This window comes from Ovis aries, chromosome 26 (genome assembly GCF_016772045.2).
Source record: "Ovis aries strain OAR_USU_Benz2616 breed Rambouillet chromosome 26, ARS-UI_Ramb_v3.0, whole genome shotgun sequence".
In the NCBI taxonomy this organism is placed as follows: Eukaryota; Metazoa; Chordata; class Mammalia; order Artiodactyla; family Bovidae; genus Ovis; species Ovis aries.
Window position 1 is genome coordinate 33,890,079 of NC_056079.1, and position 18,656 is coordinate 33,908,734.

The 18,656-nt window shown below is 40.0% G+C and overlaps 1 protein-coding gene across 1 annotated transcript in view; it reads right to left on the reverse strand.

Annotated features, from left to right (window-relative positions):
- The window catches only part of LOC105605237 (A disintegrin and metallopeptidase domain 3-like), a 121,320-nt gene extending 115,137 nt beyond the window's left edge, over positions 1-6,183 (reverse strand). The window contains exons 1-2 of the mRNA XM_042241354.2: positions 6,078-6,183; positions 5,479-5,561 (exon numbers count right to left, since the gene is read on the reverse strand). Coding sequence (XP_042097288.2) covers positions 5,479-5,561; positions 6,078-6,183 — 189 coding nt within the window. The remainder of the gene's footprint in view (positions 1-5,478; positions 5,562-6,077) is intronic.
- Positions 6,184-18,656: the final 12,473 nt, after the last annotated feature.

Below are 18,656 nucleotides of genomic sequence, written 5' to 3' on the forward strand. Positions count from 1 at the left end.
TAACACAGTTTTTAATTTAACAAAATTTTGAGTACCTTCCTCTCAGATCATGCTACTGGATTTGTAATCTGATTTCTATCCCATCCCTGTGTTTTTACATCAAAACTTTTGCCTTCTGGAAAACAAAGTGTCCTATCCAAAGCAGTTAATTCTTATTAAAAGAAAAGTCAAAACCAGAAAAAGACTGACAACTAATCAAAATGATTCAAACAGTTGATATACAGATGCACAATCTCTTGTTAAGGCTTAGCTGAAAAACACCCTTTAGATGTGAAACATTCATTGAGGATGTTCACTAGAGCAAAGATAAGAAGATTGAAGAGGAGACCTGGAGAGGCCTCAAGTCGATAGGTATCACTATTTTTGTGAAGAAGAGTCAAACATAATGCAACTATTCTGGTAGACATTTTGCATTGTTTATCAACAATTTTTTACAGTGGCTTGACCCTTGATTCTATTGAGATGACTATTCAGGAAGGTTTATGAAACTATTTTCAGTTCAGCCACTGAGTCGTGTCCGACTCTTCAAGACCCAATGAACTGCACGCCAGGCCTCCCTGTCCATCACCAACTCCCAGAGTTCACCCAAACACATGTCCATTGAGTCGGTGATGCCATCCAGCCATTTCATCCTCTGTCATCTTTTTCTCCTCCTGCCTTCATCTTCCCCAGCATCAGGGTCTTTTCAAATGAGTCAACTCTTCACATTAGGTAGGTAAAGTACTGGAGTTAAGGTTCACATTAGTCCTTCCAATGAACACACAGGACTGATTCCCTTTAGGATCGACTGGTTGGATCTCCTTGCAGTCCAAGGGACTCTCAAGAGTCTTCTCCAAAACCACAGTTCAAAAGCATTAATTCTTCAGCTCTCAGCTTTCTTTATAGTCCAACTCTCACATACATACAATGACCATTGGAAAAACCATAGCCTTGACTAGATGGACTTTTATTGACAAAGTAATGTCTCTGTTTTTTAATTTGTTGTCTAAGTTGGTCATAACTTTCCTTCCAATGAGTAATTGTCTTTTAATTTCATGGCTGCAATCACCATCTGCAGCGATTTTGGAGCCCCCCAAAACAGGGCCAGCCACTGTTTCCACTGTTTCTCCATCTATTTCCTATGAAGTGATGGGACCAGATGCCATCGTCTTAGTTTTATGAATGTTGAGCTTTAAGCCAACTTTTTCCACTCTCCTCTGTCACTGTCTTCAAGAGGCATTTTAGTTCTTCTTCAATTTCTGCCATAAGGGCGGTGTCATCTGAATATCTGAGGTTATTGATTTCTCCTGGCAATCTTGATTCCAACTTGAGCTTCATCCAGCCCAGTGTTCTCATGATGTACTCTGCATATAAGTTAAATAAGCAGGGGGACAATATACAGCCTTGACATACTCATTTTCTTATTGGGAAATAATCCACTGTTCCATGTCCAGTTCTACCTGTTGCTTCTTGACCCACATACAGGTTTCTCAAGAGGCAGGTCAGGTGGTCTGGTATTCCCATCTCTTTCAGAATTTTCCAGTTTATTGTGATCCCATAGTCAAACGCTTTGGCATAGTTAATAAAGCAGAAATAGATGTTTTTCTGGAACTCTCTTCCTTTTTCGATGATCCAACAGATGTTGGCAACTTCATCTTTGGTTCCTCTGCATTTTCTAAAAACAGCTTAAAAATCTGGAAGTTCATGGTTCACGTACTGCTGAAGCCTGGCTTGGAGAATTTTGAGCATTATTCTACTAGCATGTTAGATGAGTGCAATTGTGCAGTAGTTTGAGCATTCTATGACATTGCCTTTCTTTGAGATTGGAATGAAAACTGACTTTCCCAGTGCTGTGGCCATGGCTGGGTTTTCCAAATTTGCTGGCATATTGAGTGCAGCACTTTCACAGCACTGTCTTTCAGGATTTGAAATAGCTCAACTGGAATTCCATCACCTCCAGTAGCTTTGTTCGTAGTGATGCTTCCTAAGGCCCGCTTGACTTCACATTCCAGGATGTCTGGCTCTAGGTAAGTGATCACACCATCATGATTATCTGGGTCATGAAGATCTTTTTTGCACAGTTCTTCTGTGTATTCTTGTCACCTCTTAGTATCTTCTACTTCTGCTAGGCCCATACTATTTCGGTCCTTTATTGAGCCCATCTTTGCCTGAAATGTTCCCTTGCTATCTTTAATTTTCTTGAAGAGATCTCCAGTCTTTCCCATTCTATTGTTTTCCTCTATTTCTTTGCATTGGTTGCTGAGGATGACTTTCTTATCTTTCCTTGCTAATCTTTGAAACTCTGTATTAAGCTGCTTATATTTTTCCTTTTCTCCTTTGCTTTTCACTTTTCTTCTTCTCACAGCTATTTGTAAGGCCCCCTCAGGCAGCCATTTTGCCTTTCTGCATTTCTTTTTCAGAAAGAATGAAGGGATGGAGCCATACCAAAAACAACATCCTGTTATGTATGTGACTGGTGATGGAGAGAAGGTCCAATGCCATAAAGAGCAACACTGCATATGAACCTGGAATGTTAGGTCCATGAATCAAGGCAAATTGGAAGTGGTCAAACAGGCGATCCAAGAGTGAATGTTGACATTCTCAGTTCAGGTCAGTCGCTCACTAGTGTCTGACTCTTTGTGACCCCATGAATCGCAGCACGCCAGGCCTCCCTGTCCATCAACAACTCCCGGAGTTCACTCAGACTCAGGTCCATCGAGTCAGTGATGCCATCCAGCCATCTCATCCTCTGTCGTCCCCTTCTGCTCCTGCCCCCAATCCCTCCCAGCATCAGAGTCTTTTCCAATGAGTCAGCTCTTCACATGAGGTGGCCAAAGTACTGGAGTTTCAGCTTTAGCATCATTCCTTCCAAAGAAATCCCAGGGCTGATCTTCAGAATGGACTGGTTGGATCTCCTTGCAGTCCAAGGGACTCTCAAGAGTCTTCTCCAACACCACAGTTCAAAAGCATCAATTCTTCAGCGCTCAGCCTTCTTCACAGTCCAACTTTCACATCCATACATGACTACTGGAAAAACCATAGCCTTGACTAGATGGACCTTAGTCGGCAAAGTAACGTCTCTGCTATTGAATATGCTATCTAGGTTGGTCATAACTTTTCTCCCAAGGAGGAAGCGTCTTTTAATTTCATGGCTGCAGTCACCATCTGTAGTGATTTTGGAGCCCCAAATAATAAAGTCTGACACTGTTTCCACTGTTTCCCCATCTATTTGCCATGAAGTGATGGGACCAGATGCCATGATCTTCGTTTTCTGAATGTTGAGCTTTAAGCAACTTTTTCACTCTCCTCTTTTACTTTCATCAAGAGGCTTTTCAGTTCCTCTTCACTTTCTGCCCTAAGGGTGATGTCATCTGCATATCTGAGGTTATTGATATTTCTCCAGACAATCTTGATTCCAGCCTGTGTTTCTTCCAGCTCAGTGTTTCTCATGATGTACTCTGCATGTAAGTTAAATAAGCAGGGTGACAACGTACAGCCTTGACGTACTCCTCTTCCTATTTGGAGCCAGTCTGTTGTTCCATGTCCAGTTCTAACTGTTGCTTCCCGACCTGCATACAGATTTCTCAAGAGGCAGGTCAGGTGGTCTGGTATTCCCATCTCTCTCAGAATTTTCTACAGTTTATTGTGATCCACACAGTCAAAGGCTTTGGCATAGTCAATAAAGCAGAAATAGATGTTTTTCTGGAACTCTCTTGCTTTTTCCATGATCCAGCAGATGTTGGCAATTTGATCTCTGGTTCCTCTGCCTTTTCTAAAACCAGCTTGAACATCTGGAAGTTCATGGTTCACGTATTGCTGAAGCCTGGCTTGGAGAATCGCCATTACTTTACTAATATGTGAGATGAGTACAATTGTGCGGTAGTTTGAGCATTCTTTGGCATTGCCTCTCTTTGGGATTGGAATGACATTCTAGGAATCATCAAACTAAAATGGACTGGAATGGGTGTATTTAACTCAGAAGACCATTATGTCTACAACTGTGGGCAGGCGTCCCTTAGAAGAAATGAAGTAGCCATCATAGTCAGCAAAAGAGTCTGGAATGCAGTACTTGGATGCACTCTCATAAACGACAGAATGATCTCTGTTCGTTTTCATGGCAAACAATATCAGCAATATCACGGTGATCCAGGTCTATGCTCCAACCAGTAACGCTGAAGAAGCTGAAGTTGAACAGTTCTATGAAGATGTACAAGACCATTTAAAACTAACACCCAAAAAAGATGTCCTTTTCATTATAAGGGACTGGAATGCAAAAGTGGTAATTCAAGAAACACCTGAAGTAACAGACAAATTTGGCCTTGGAGTAGAGAATGAAGCAGGGCAAAGGCTAACTGAGTTTTGCCAAGAGAATGCACTGGTCATAGCAAACACCCTCTTCCAACAACAAGAGAAGACTCTACACATGGACATCACCAGATGGCCAACAGCGACATCAGACTGATTATATTCTTTGCAGCCACAGATGCAGAAGCTCTATAACATCAGCAAAAACACGACTGTGAGCTGACTATGGCTCAGATCATGAACTCCTTATTCACAAATCAGACCTAAATTGAAGAAAGTGGGGGAAACCACTAGACCATCCAGGTTTGATCTAAATAAAATCCCTTATGATTACACAGTGGAAGTGAAAAATAGATTTAAGGGACTAGATTTGATAGATAGAGTGCCTAATGAACTATGGACGGAGGTTTGTGACACTGGGAGACAGGGAGACAGGGATCAAGACCATCTCCAAGAAAAACAAGAAATGACACTATTTAGCCATCTATAATTTGAAACATTTTATGATGTTACATATAAGAAAAATAATGACTGGGCTGTTAGTAATTATCATAAAATTAACTCCTAACTCTACCCATGAAAGGAAAAGCCATCTACAACTCTCATACACGCTCATTAAAAATTTATGTGCATGTGTGTATGCATATCTCTAAAACTTCCTTCAAATTTACTTCCTTTAGAAAGAGATAGCCATTCACTTTCTTAACAAGTCTCTGCACTGCCTAGATTTCATTTTACAAAGTACATAAGGGACACCCTTTACCATGTTAGTCAGAAAAAAACAAACAAACATTACTTTCATTTCTGCAAAGATATACATATGCACATATATGTTAAGTACAGGCATGAAGATATTTATATACTGTTATCTTAAAATCATGCTACAAGTTAAATATTTGTATGGCTTCATTTACATATAAGATATATTTAAAAAGAAAATTTAGTAGATCATAGATTCCTTTTTGTGTGATACGAATTCAAGGCATTTCTTTCCTTTGTATCTGTATTTTAAAATTGTTTCATAAGGTTTATATTTACTTGAGAAATGAAAAGAAAGCACTTGTTCTCCTCAGACAAAAGGTCTCTTGAACACAATCTTGGTAGAATACAAAATGTCATGAAGGCATGCATCAGTTGGGGTCTTGCACTCTATTAAAAATAAAACTCTTTATTTTAAAGTGATTTGTTAATTACATGCGTTTCTGAAATACTGCCATCTTTGGTGTTTGTCTCAATCTTCCGTGGCACTGTAATTTGCAGACGTGCTGTTTCAAAGTCTGCAGTAAGGAAAACAAGAGTGAACATTCCCCAGGGCATGACCGCATCCTTTCTTACTTGTCCTCTCCTATCACATCACTTGTGGATATTCCAAGCCCCAGTGGGCGTGCCTGCACTCATGAGCGCTCGTGCGCGTGCGCGTGCGGGCGCACGCGCGTGCGCGTGCGGGCGCGCGCACGCACACACACACACACACCCAAAATATCATACTATGTAGGGTTTTAAGAAGAGGTCCACTGGACTCCATCCAGGATCCTCTCCCTTCCCCCACCCCCACGCCATCTCCCTAGAAGACCTGTGTCCCCGTCTGGGAGTGAGGGACAACTATCCCAGTCCTGCTCTGAGCCCTCCGACCAACGGGCCTGGCGGAACCCTGAAACTGGGCAGGACTCCAACCAAACCCTGGCTCCCCCAGCCTGACCTGGGCTTCTGGGGCCAGGAGGGCAACGCCCTCCACCACCACGCCAAGGGACACTGTGATGATGGGGCCCCCTTCTATCCGGCAGGGTCCTCACTTACGATGGCCTGCAGAGGCCTGTGGCCCAACTGGGGAGTGAGGACAACATCCCAGTCCTGAGGCCTCCGACCAGGGGCCTGGCGGCCTGACTGGGCAGGACTCATGGCTTGACCTGGGCTTCTGGCGGAGGGATTCCGGCACTGTGATGATGGGCGGCAGGGTCTCACTGATGGCCTGCAGAGGCCAGCTGGCTGTGAGGAGGCAGGAGAGAAGGGGCTAGAAGGCGGTTGACTGGAAGGGCGGGGCTGGAGAAGGGCGGGGCTGGAGAAGGGCGGGGCTGGAGAAGGGCGGGGCTGGAGAAGGGCGGGGCTGGAGAAGGGCGGGGCTGGAGAAGGGCGGGGCTGGAGAAGGGCGGGGCTGGAGAAGGGCGGGGCTGGAGAAGGGCGGGGCTGGAGAAGGGGGAGGCTGGAGGGCAGAGAGGAGAGATGGGTCTAGAGCTGCAAGGGGAGGTTTAGGGGGAGGGATGGGACAGCTTTCGGACGATTGAGGCTAGAAGGCGGGCAAAGTGGGGTCTGAGGCAGAATTTTATTTTGTCTCTGAGTTCCCTTGAACTCTTTTTGGACTTCATGGAGTATATAGCCTGCTAAGCTCCTCTGTCCATGGATTTCCCTGGCAAGAATACTGCAGTGGATTGCCATTTCCTTGTCCAGAGCATCTTATGGGGCCCAGGGATGGAGCTCAGGTCTTCTGCATTGGCAGACGGATTCTTTACCACTGAATCAACTTTGAAGCCTATGATTGGAATAGATGGCTACAAAGCCGTTAAGCAAAACATCCCTGGAATGTGAAACTGGCAAGGCTTGCACTGTATTCTCAAATGGAGTTGCATGGAAGAAACACAAGCTGGAACCAAGATTGCTGGGAGAAATATCAATAACCTCAGATATGCAGATGACACCACCCTTAGGGCAGAAAGTGAAGAGGAACTAAAAAGCCTCTTGATGAAAGTAAAAGAGGAGAGTGAAAAAGTTGGCTTACAGATCAACATTCAGAAAACGAAGATCATGGCATCTGGTCCCATCACTTCATGGCAAATAGATGGGGAAACAGTGGAAACAGTGTCAGACTTTATTATTTGGGGCTCCAAAATCACTGCAGATGGTGACTGCTGCCATGAAATTAAAAGACGCTTCCTCCTTGGAGGAAAGGTATGACCAACCTAGATAGCATATTCAAAAGCAGAGACATTACTTTGCCGACTAAGGTCCGTCTAGTCAAGGCTATGGTTTTCCAGTAGTCATGTATGGATGTGAAAGTTGGGCTGTGAAGAAGGCTGAGCGCCGAAGAATTGATGCTTTTGAACTGTGGTGTTGGAGAAGACTCTTGAGAGTCCCTTGGACTGCAAGGAGATCCAACCAGTCCATTCTGAAGATCAGCCCTGGGATTTCTTTGGAAGGAATGATGCTAAATTTGAAACTCCAGTACTTTGGCCACCTCATGCGAAGAGTTGACTCATTGGGAAAGACTCTGATGCTGGGAGGGATTGGGGGCAGGAGCAGAAGGGGACGACAGAGGATGAGATGGCTGGATGGCATCACTGACTCGATGGACATGAGTCTGAGTGAACCCCAGGAGTTGTTGATGGACAGGGAGGCCTGGCGTGCTGCGATTCATGGGGTCACAAAGAGTCAGACACAACTGAGCCGCTGAACTGAACTGGGAGATAATATGTTGGGTTGAAGCTTCGTTGGTTTCAGGTATTTATGGGCTAGAAAGTATTCAGACTAGAAAGTATTTATGGAAATGAAAGTCTGGATCCCTAGAATTTGAGCTCAACACATATGTTCTCAGATGACAATAGATACCAATACTATACTTGGAGAATGCTAAAGATGCTACTAAAAAATTACTAGAGCTCATCGATGAATTTGGTAGAGTCCCAGGATACAAAATTAATGCACAGAAATCTTTGCTTTTCTAAACACTAACAATAAAACAGAAATGAAGGAAACAATTCTATATACCACTGCATTAAAAAGAATAAAATACCTTGGGATAAACTACCTAAAGAGACAAACAGACCTGTACTCTGAAAACTATATGACACTGATGAAAGTAATTGAAGATGACACAGATGTTTGGAAAGAGATACCATGTTCTTGTATTGGAAGAATCAGCATTGTTAAAAGGACCATACTACCCGAGACGATGTACAAATTCAATGCAATCCCTATCAAATTACCAATGGCATTTTTCACATATCTGTAATAAATTTCTTTTAATTTGTATGGACACACGAAAGACCCCTAAATAGCCAAAGCAATCTTGAGAAAGAAAAGTATATTTAGAAGATCAGAGTCCTTGAGTTCAGACTATACAAAGCTACAGTAATGAAAACAGTATGGTACTGGCACAAAAACAGAAATAGGTCACTGGAACAAGATTGAAAGCCAAGAGATAAACCGTACACACCGGAGATCAACAAATCTATGACAAAGGAGATGAGAATATACAATGGAGAAAAGACAGCCTTTTCAAGATATGGAAGCAACCTAAATGTCCACTGACAGATGATTGGATAAAGAAGTGATATATTTATATAATGGAATATTACTCAGCCATAGACTAGAATAAAATAATGCTTTTTACAGCAACAGAGGTGTAACTAGAGATTATCATAGTAAGTGAAGTAAGTCAGACAAAGACAAATATATAATACCACTTATGTGTGGATCCTAAAGGAATGATACAAATGAATTAACATACAAAACAGAAATAGACCCACAGACATAAACAGCAAAGTTATGGTTACCAAAGGGAAAAAGTGAGTAGGAGTTTGGGACTAACATACACAAACCACTGTATATAAAACAGATAACCAACAAGGACCTACCATATAGTACATGGAACTATACTCACTATTTTGTAACAACATATAAGGGAAAAAAATCTGAAATATATATACATTATTTGGATATGTATATATGTATAACTGAATCTGGAGAAGGCAATGGCGACCCACTCCAGGACTCTTGCCTGGAAAATCCCATGGGTGGAGGAGCCTATAGGCTGCAGTCCATGGGGTTGCTAAGAGTCGGACACGACTGAGCGGCTTCACTTTTACTCTTCACTTTCATGCATTGGAGAAGGACATGGCAACCCACTCCAGTGTTCTTGCCTGGAGAATCCCAGGGACAGAGGAGCCTGGTGGGCTGCCGTCTATGGGGTCGCACAGAGTCGGACATGACTGAAGCGACTTAGCAGCAGCAGCAGCATAACTGAATCACTCTGCTGTACACCTGAAGCTAACACTATATGTCAACTATACTTCAATTAAAAAAAAAAAAGAAAAAAAGAAAAAAAGAAAGGATTGGCTTCCCAAGGGAGGAGGGCAGCCAGATGGCAGCCTCAAATTCTTAGCTGATTTAAGATCTGTCTATTTTTGAGCCAACTACGTTAACGTTCGGATATGTAACAGGTCAATTACCAAGCAAACAGTGGTAAAAAGACCCAACCTTTGTTTCCTTTAATGAGCAATCTTTGCTCACCAGCTCCTTTGCTCTGGGGCAACTTTTCTGAGTTGGCAGAAACTTTGTCAGGTGTTCATTATGATCCTGCTGCTGCTGCTGCTAAGTCACATCAGTCGTGTCCGACTCTGTGCGACCCCATAGACGACAGCCCAGCAAGCTCCCCCATCCCTGGGATTCTCCAGGCAAGAACACTGGAATGGGTTGCCATTTCCTTCTCCAAGGCATGAAAGTGAAAAGGGAAAGTGAAGCCGCTCAGTAGTGTCTGACTTTTAGCGAACCCATGGACTGCAGCCCACCAGGCTCTTCTTTCCATGGGATTTTCCAGACAGGAGTACTCGAGCGGGTTGCCATTGCCTTCTCCCATTATGATCCTCAGTTTGGTTCAGTCGCTCAGTCGTGTCCGACTCTTTGAGACCCCATGAATTGCAGCACGCTAGGCCTCCCTGTCCATCAACAACTCCTGGAGTTCACTCAAACTCATGTCCATCGAGTCAGTGATGCCATCCAGCCATCTCATCCTCTGTCGTCCCCTTCTCCTCCTGCTCCCAATCCCCCCCAGCATCAGAGTCTTTTCCAATGAGTCAACTTTTCGCATGAGGTGGCTGAAGTACTGGAGTTTCAGCTTTAGCATCAGTCCTTCCAAAGAACACCCAGGACTGATCTCCTTTAGAATGGACTGGTTGGATCTCCTTGCAGTTCAAGGGACTCTCAAGAGTCTTCTCCAACACCACAGTTCAAAAGCATCAATTCTTCAGCACTCAGCTTTCTTCACAGTCCGACTTTCACATCTAACCTCGTGTTGTTCAATACTACTTCCTTCCTCATTTCACATTTTGCTCCCTAAAATTATTTCGACCCTCTGGCTCTTCCTAAGCTTCTTCTTCTTGGAGAACACAATGGAGATGTTCGCAATTGACTCATTACTGCCAACACAATAGTCACTTTCTCTGTTCTCATTCAACCTGATCTCTGAGTAGTATTAAAATTGCTGACTAATATTGCACTCTGAATTTCTATTTTATTTTCATTAGTATAACTGTACAATCTTCTACTTATCTTACACTTCGGTTTTATTTTCTATTTGAATTCTTTTCTCCTAATCCCCAGATCATTTGTGTTGCTTTCAATTCTATTTTGAATCACCTTTTCCCCCCATATGCATCTCTTAGTTGATCTTATTCACTATTTTTCCTTGGAATTTTCTTTTTTTATGTCTTCATAAATCTATGTATTTCACCTCAAACTCTGGGGCACCAGACTCTTATTTCTAACTACCCGTTCAGTATATATACCTGCAATTCCACAACCACCTCCAGGTAATCATATATTTAAACTGAACTCATTAGCTCCCATTCCCTTTTCAAATCTGCTTCTCCTAATATTGGTACCCCTCTCATCACAGTGGCTTAACCGACCTAACAATTTCATCAACCTCCATGTTAATCTTCATATCGAATTATTCAACAAACCTACCTTCTTCCTAAATATATGAGGTATCTTTAATTATTTAGTTTCTCTTTCCACCTTCTAATCCTGAGTATGTAGATAATTTTTTTTTCTCAACCTATGTAAAATTTCCCTTAATGAATTTATTGCTTCCAGGTCTTCTTATTTCAGTACCAACACAACCAGGCTATTACAAAAAATCATTCTAACAGAAAAATTCATTATTTTTCACTAAATTTTGTTGATGATTTTAAATTAAGAATAAAGTTGTAAAATATACTAATAACCATGAGTCACTCTATGGCTGAGATCTCAAATTCACATCCACTTTTAAAGTTCACTTGACATCTATAAAAAAAAAAACAATTATCTTAACAAAATGCCTGTAGAATTTGGAGCATCCCACTAAGGAAGAATTTTTCCTTTCTATCCAAGACGTCTGTTGTCCATATCCACTTTTCTGTTAGCCTCTGATGTACTGGAAGAGAGGGATGGTGTCATAGACATTTTAATAATGACTTAGTTTCAGATTTTCAATATGCATATAAAAATAATTATTGAATTAAATACAAATGATCTGGATGCCCATACGTCATGTTCATTAAAAATGAGCAGTTAATATCAATCACATGAATACAGGGAGGCATTTAAATAATAAATATAATTTCCCCACTTAGTTATTTGACTGACAACAGAGATTTTTAGTTGTACCAAGAACAACATTTTCATATGTATCATGCTTTCAACAACTTAAAAAATTTGATCAGGTTATGGACAATCAGGAAGTCACTATACTTTAAAAGCAGCATAATCAATCTTAACATATTAAATTCCACTAATTTTCATAGTTAGGCAAAAATATTAGCCTCCAACTAAAATAAATATATTTATATTAAAAATCAAACAAAAAAATAAAATATATAGAAATATTCAAAATATTAAATAAATACATTTTATGAAAGACATTACAACAAAAGTGAAAAATGAGACTATATTAGTGAAATGTGCAGAATAGGCTAATTTTTTTCTGGTCAGTGTACCCTTTTCTTTATTTTTCCTTATTTCTTTATTTTAATTGGAGGCTAATTACTTTACAATATTGTGGTGACTTTTCCCATACACTGATGTGAATCAGCCACAGGTATATGTGTGACCCCCGTCCTGAACCCTTTCCTCCTCCCTCCCCATCCCATCCCTCTGGGTTGTCCCAGTGTAATGGCTTTGAATATCCTGTTTCATGCATTGAACTTGGACAGGTCATCTCTTTCATATATGGTAATATACATGTTTCAATGCTATTCTCTCAAACCATCACACCCTTGCCTTCTCCCACAGAGACTAAAAGTTAGTTCTTTATATCTGTGTCTCTTTTGCTGTCTCATATATAGGATCATCATTACCATCTTTCTAAATTCCATATATATGCATTAGTATACTGTGTTGGTGTTTTTCTTTCTTGCTTACTTCACTCTGTATAATAGGCTCCAGCTTCATCCAACTCATTAGAATGGATTCAAATGCATTCTTTTTAATAGCTGAGTAATACTCCATTGTGTATATGTAGCACAGCTTTCTTATCCATTTGTCTGCCGATGGACACCTAGGCTGCTTCCATGTCCTAGCTATTGTAAACAGTGCTGTGATGAACACTAGGGTACATGTGTCTCTTTCAATTCTGGTTTCCTTGGTGTGTATGCAAGCAGTGGGATTGCTAGGTCATATGGCAGTTCTATTTCCAGTTTTTCAAGGAATCGCCACACTGTTCTCCATAGTGGCTGTACTAGTTTGCATTCCCACCAACAGTGTAAGAGGGTTTCCTTTCCTCCACACCCTCTCCAGCATTTATCATTTGTAGACATTTTGATAGCAGCCATTCTGACTGGTGTGAGATGGTACCTCATTGTAGTTTTGATTTATATTGCTCTGATAATGAGTGATATCAAGCATCTTTTCATGTGATTGGTAGGCATCTGTATATTTTCCTGGGAGAAATGTCTGTTTAGTTCTTTGGCCCATTTTTTTGATTGGGTGATTTATTTTTCTGAAATTGAGCTGCAGGAGCTGCTTATATATTTTTGAGATTAATTTTTCATTAGTTGCTTCTTTTGCTGGGATTTTTTCCCATTGTGAAGGCTGTCTTTTCACCTTGCTTATAATTTTCTTCATTGTGCAAAAGCTTTTAGGTTTAATTAGGTCCCATTTGTTTATTTTTGCTTGTATTTCCATTACTCTGGGAGGTGGGTCATAGAGGATCTTGCTGGGATTTATGTCAGAGGGTGTTCTGCCTATGTTTTACTCTAGGAGTTTTATAGCTTCTGGTCTTACATTTAGATCTTTAATCCATTGTGAGTTTGTTTCTGTGTATGGTGTTAGAAAGTGTTCTAGTTTCATTCTTTTACAAGTGGTTGACCAGTTTTCCCAGCACCACTTGTTAAAGAGATTGTCTTTTCTCCATTTTATTTTTGCCTCCTTTGTCAAAGATAAGGTGTCCATAAGTGCATGGATTTATCTTTGGGCTTTATATTTTGTTTCACTGATCTATATTTCTGTCTTTGTGCCAGTACCGTACTGTCTTGATGGCTGTAGCTTTATAGTATAGTCTGAAGTCAGGCTGGTTGATTTCTCCAGTTCCATTTTTCTTTCTCAAGATAGCTTTGGCTATTCGAGTTTTTTTTTTTTTTTTTTGTATTTCCATACAAATTGTGAAATTATTTGTTCTAGTTCTGTGAAAAATGCCATTGGTAGCTTGATGGGGATTGCATTGAAACTATAGATTGCTTTGGGTAGTATACACATTTTCACTATATTGATTCTTCCAATCCATGAACATGGTATATTTCTCCATCTATTTGTGTTATCTTTGATTTCTTTCATCAGTGTTTTATAGTTTTCTATATGTAGATTTTTTTGCTTCTTTAGGGAAATCTATTCCTATGTATTTTATTCTTTTTGTCACAATGGTGAATGGGATTGTTTCTTTAATTTCTCTTTCTGTTTTCTCATTGTTAGTTTATAGGAGTGCAAGGGATTACTGTGGATAATTTTATATCCTGCAAATTTACTGTATTCATTGATTAGAGCTAGTAATTATCTGGTGATGTCTTTGGGGTTTTCTATGTGGAGAATCATGTCATCTGCAAACAGTGAGAGTTTTACATCTTCTTTTCCACTCTGGATTCCTTTTATTTCTTTTTCTTTTCTGATTGCTGTGGGTAAAACTTCCAAAACTATGTTGAATAGTAGTGATGAGAGTGGACAGCCTTGTCTTGTTCCTGACTTTAGGGGAAATGCTTTCAAGTATTCACCATTGAGGATAATGTTTGCTGTGAGTTTATCATATACAGCTGTAATTATGTTGAGGTATATTCCTTCTATGCCTACTTTCTGGAGAGTTTTATCATAAACGTGTGTTGAAATTTGTCAAAGGCTTTCTCCGCATCTATTGAGATAATCATATGGTTTTTATCTTTCAATTTATTAATGTGGTGGGTCACACTGATTGATTTGTGAATATTGAAAAATTCTTGCCTACCTGGAATAAAGGCAACTTAGTCATGATGTATGATCTTTTAAATATGTTGTTGGATTTTGTTTGCTAGAATTTTGTTAAGGACTTTTGCATCTATGTTCATCAGTGAGATTGGTCTATAGTTTTCTTCTTTTTGGCATCTTTGCCTGGTTTTGGTATTAGGGTGATGGTGTCCTCATAGAATGAATTTGGGAGTTTACCTTCCTCTGCAATTTTCTGGAAGCATTTGAATAGGATAGGTGTTAGCTCGTCTCTAAATTTTTGGTAGAATTTGCCTTTGATGGAATCTGGTCCTTGGTCTTTGTTTGTTGGAAGATTTTTGATTACAGTTTTAATTTCCATGCTTGTGATGGGTCTGTTAAGATTTTCTATTTCTTCCTGGTTCAGTTTTGGAAGGTTATACTTTTCTAAGGATTCATCAATTTCTTCCAAGTTGTCCATTTTAGTAACATAGGGTTGATGATAGTAGTGGCTTAGATCCTTTGTATTTCTGTGTTGTCTGTTGTGATCTCTCTGTTTTCATTTCTAATTTTGTTGATTTGATTCTTCTCCCTTTTTTCTTGATGAGTCTCGCTAATGGTTTGTCTATTTTATTTATCTTCTCAAAGAACCAGGGTTTAGTTTTTGTTCGTTTTTGCTATAGTCTCCTTTGTTTCTTTTTTATTTATTTCTGCTCTGATGTTGATTTCTTTCCTTCTACTAATTTTGGGGTTCTTCATGTCTTCTTTTTTCTCATGGCTTTAGATGTAAAATTATGTTATTTATTTGATTTTTCTCTTGTTTCTTGAGCTAAGCTTGTATTGTTAAGAACCTTCCTCTTAGCACTGCTTTTACTGAATCCCATAGGTTTTTGGTTGTAGTGTTTTCATTTTCATTGGTTTCTATGTATATTTTCATTTCATTTGTTCATTTCTTCCATGATTTGTTGGTTATTCAGTAGCATGCTGTTTAGCCTCCATAAGTTTGTATTTTTAAGTTTTTTTCTCTGTAGTTGGCATCTAATCTTACTGCATTGTGATCAGAAAAGATGCTTGAAATGATTTCAATTTGTTCGAACATACAAAGGCTAGAAGTATGGCCCAGGATGTGATCTATCCTCGAGAAGGTTCCGTGTGCACTTGAGAAAAATGACATTCATTGTTTTGGGGTGAAATGTCCTATAGATATCAATTAGGTCTAACTGGTCCATTGCATCATTTAAAGTTTGTGTTTCCTCGCTAATTTTTTGTTTAGTTGATCTATCCATAGGTGTGAGTGGGGTATTAAAGTCTCCAACTATTATTGTGTTATTGCTAATTTCCCCTTTCATACTTGCTAGCATTTGCCTTACATATTGCGGTGCTCCTATGTTGGGTGCATATATATAATTGTTATGATCAATCTTCTTGGATTGATCCTTTGATCATTGTCTAGTGTCTTTGTCTCTTTTCATGGTTTTTATTTCAAAGTATGAGTATTGCTATGCCAGCTTTCTTTTCGTCTTCATTTGTGTGAAATATCTTTTTCCATCCCTCCACTTTCAGTCTGTATGTGACCCTTGCTTTGAGGTGGGTCTCTTGTAGACAGCATATATAGGGGTCTTGTTTTGTATCCATTCAGCCAGTCTTTGTCTTTTGGTTGGGGCATTCAACCTATTTACATTTAAGGTAATTATTGATAAGTATGATCCCATTGCCATTTATGTTGTTGTTTTGGGTTCGATTTTATAAACCTTTTCTGTGTTTCCTATCTAGAGAAGATCCTTTAGCATTTGTTGAAGAGCTGGTTTGGTGGTGCTGAAAGCTCTCAGCTTTTGCATGTTTGTAAAGGTTTTGATTTCTCCTTCATATCTGAATAAGATCCTTGCTGCATATAGTAATCTGGGTTGTAGGTTTTTCTCTTTCATCCCTTTAAGTATGTCCTGCCATTCCCTTTTGGCCTGAAGAGTTTCTATTGAAAGATCAACTGCGATCCTTATGGGGATCCCCTTATGTGTTATTTGTTGCTTTTCCCTTGCTCGCTTTTAATATTTACTCTTTCTGTTTGATCTTCACTCGTTTGTTTAATATGTGTCTTGGGGTGTTGGCAATTAATATGTCACCTTGGGTTTATTCTGTTTGGGACTCTCTAGGTTTCTTGGACTTGGGTGGCTATTTCCTTCACCGTTTCAGGGAAGTTTCCAACTATTATCTCCTCAAGTATTTTCTCATGGCCTTTCTTTTTGTCTTCTTCTGAGACATCTATGATTCAAATGTTGGGGCATTTAACGTTGTCCCAGAGGTCTCCGAGGTTATCCTCATTTCTTTTAATTCTTTTTTCCTCTCTGCTTCCAACATTCTATCTTCCACCTCACTTATCCTCCCTTTTGCCTCAGTTATTCTACTGTTGGCTCTCTCCAGAATGTTTTGATCTCAGTTATTGTGCTATTCATTATTGATTGATTCTTCTTTGTTTCTTCTAGGCCCTTGTTAAACATTTCTTGCACTTTCTCAATTCTTGTCTCTATTTATCTGTAACTCCATTTTGTTTTCAAGATTTTGGATCATCTTTACAATCATTATTCTGAATTCTTTTCGGGTACACCACCTATCTCCTCCTCTCTTGTTTAGTTTGGTGGGCATTTATCATGTTCCTTTACCTGCTGAATATTTCTCTACCTTTTCATTTGGCTAGATTATTGTGTTTGGAGTGCCCTTTCTGTAGGCTGGAAGTTCACGGTTCCCCCTTATTGTGGAGCCTGCTCCCTGTAGGTGGGGTTGGACTATTGGCTTTTCAAGGTTTCCTGGTTAGAGGAGCTTGCATCTGTGTTCTGGTGGGTGATTTAATACAAAAAAAGTCAAAATGGATTCAAGATCTAAATGTAAGTCCAGAAACTATAAAAACCCTAGAGGAAAACATCAGCAAAACACTCTTTGACATTAATCACAGCAGGATCCTCTATGACCCACCTCCAAGAGTAATGGAAAGAAAAGCAAAAATAAACAAATGGGACCTAATTAAACTTAAAAGCTTTTGCACAATGAAAGAAACTATAAGCAAGGTGAAAAGACAGCCTTCAGAAAGGGAGAAAATAATAGCAAACGAAGCAACTGATGAAGAATTAATCTCAAAAATATACAAGCAACTCCTGCATCTCAATTCCAGAAAAATAAAGGACCCAATAAAAAAAATGGGCCAAGGAACTCAACAGACAGTTCTCCAAAGAAGACATGGCTAACAAATACATGAAAGCATGCTCAACATTGGAGAAGGAAATGGCAACCCACTCCAGTATTCTTGCCTGGAGAATCCTGTGGACAGAGGAGCCTGGAGGGCACAGTCCATAGGGTCGCACAGAGTCAGACATGACTGAAGCGACTTAACACACACACATGCTCAACATCACTCATTATCAGAGAAATGCAAATCAAAACCACAATTAGATATCATCTCAAGCCAGTCAGAATGGCTGCCATGAAAAAATCTACAAACAATAAGTGCTGGATAGGGTACAAAGAATAGGGAACCCTCTTACACTGTTGGTGGGAATGCAAACTAGTACAGCCACTATGGAGAACAGTGTGGAGATTCCTTGAAAAAACTGGAAATAGAACTTCCATATGACCCAGCAATCACACTGCTTGGCAGACACATCGAGGAAACCAGAATTGAAAGAGACATGTGTACCCCAATGTTCATCACAGCATTGTTTACAATAGCCAAAGCATGGAAACAACCTAGATGTCCATTGGCAGATGAACGGATAAGAAAGCTGTGGTACATACACAATGGAGTATTACTCAGCCATTAAAAAGGATACATTTGAATCCGTTCTAATGAGGTGGATGAAACTGGAGCCTATTGTACAGAGTGAAGTAAGTCAGAAAGAAAAACACCAATACAGTATACTAATGCATATATATGGAATTTAGAAAGATGGTAATGATGACCCTATATACGAGATAGCAATAAAGACACAGATGTAAAGAACAGTCTTTTGGGCTCTGTGGCAGAGGGTGAGGGTGTGATGCTTTGAGAGAATAGCACTGAAAAATGTATATTATCATATATGGAACAGATTGCCAGTCCAGGTTTAAGGCATGACACCGGGTACTCAGGGCTGGTGCACTGGGATGACCCTGAGGGATGGGATGGTGAGGGAGGTGGGAGGGAG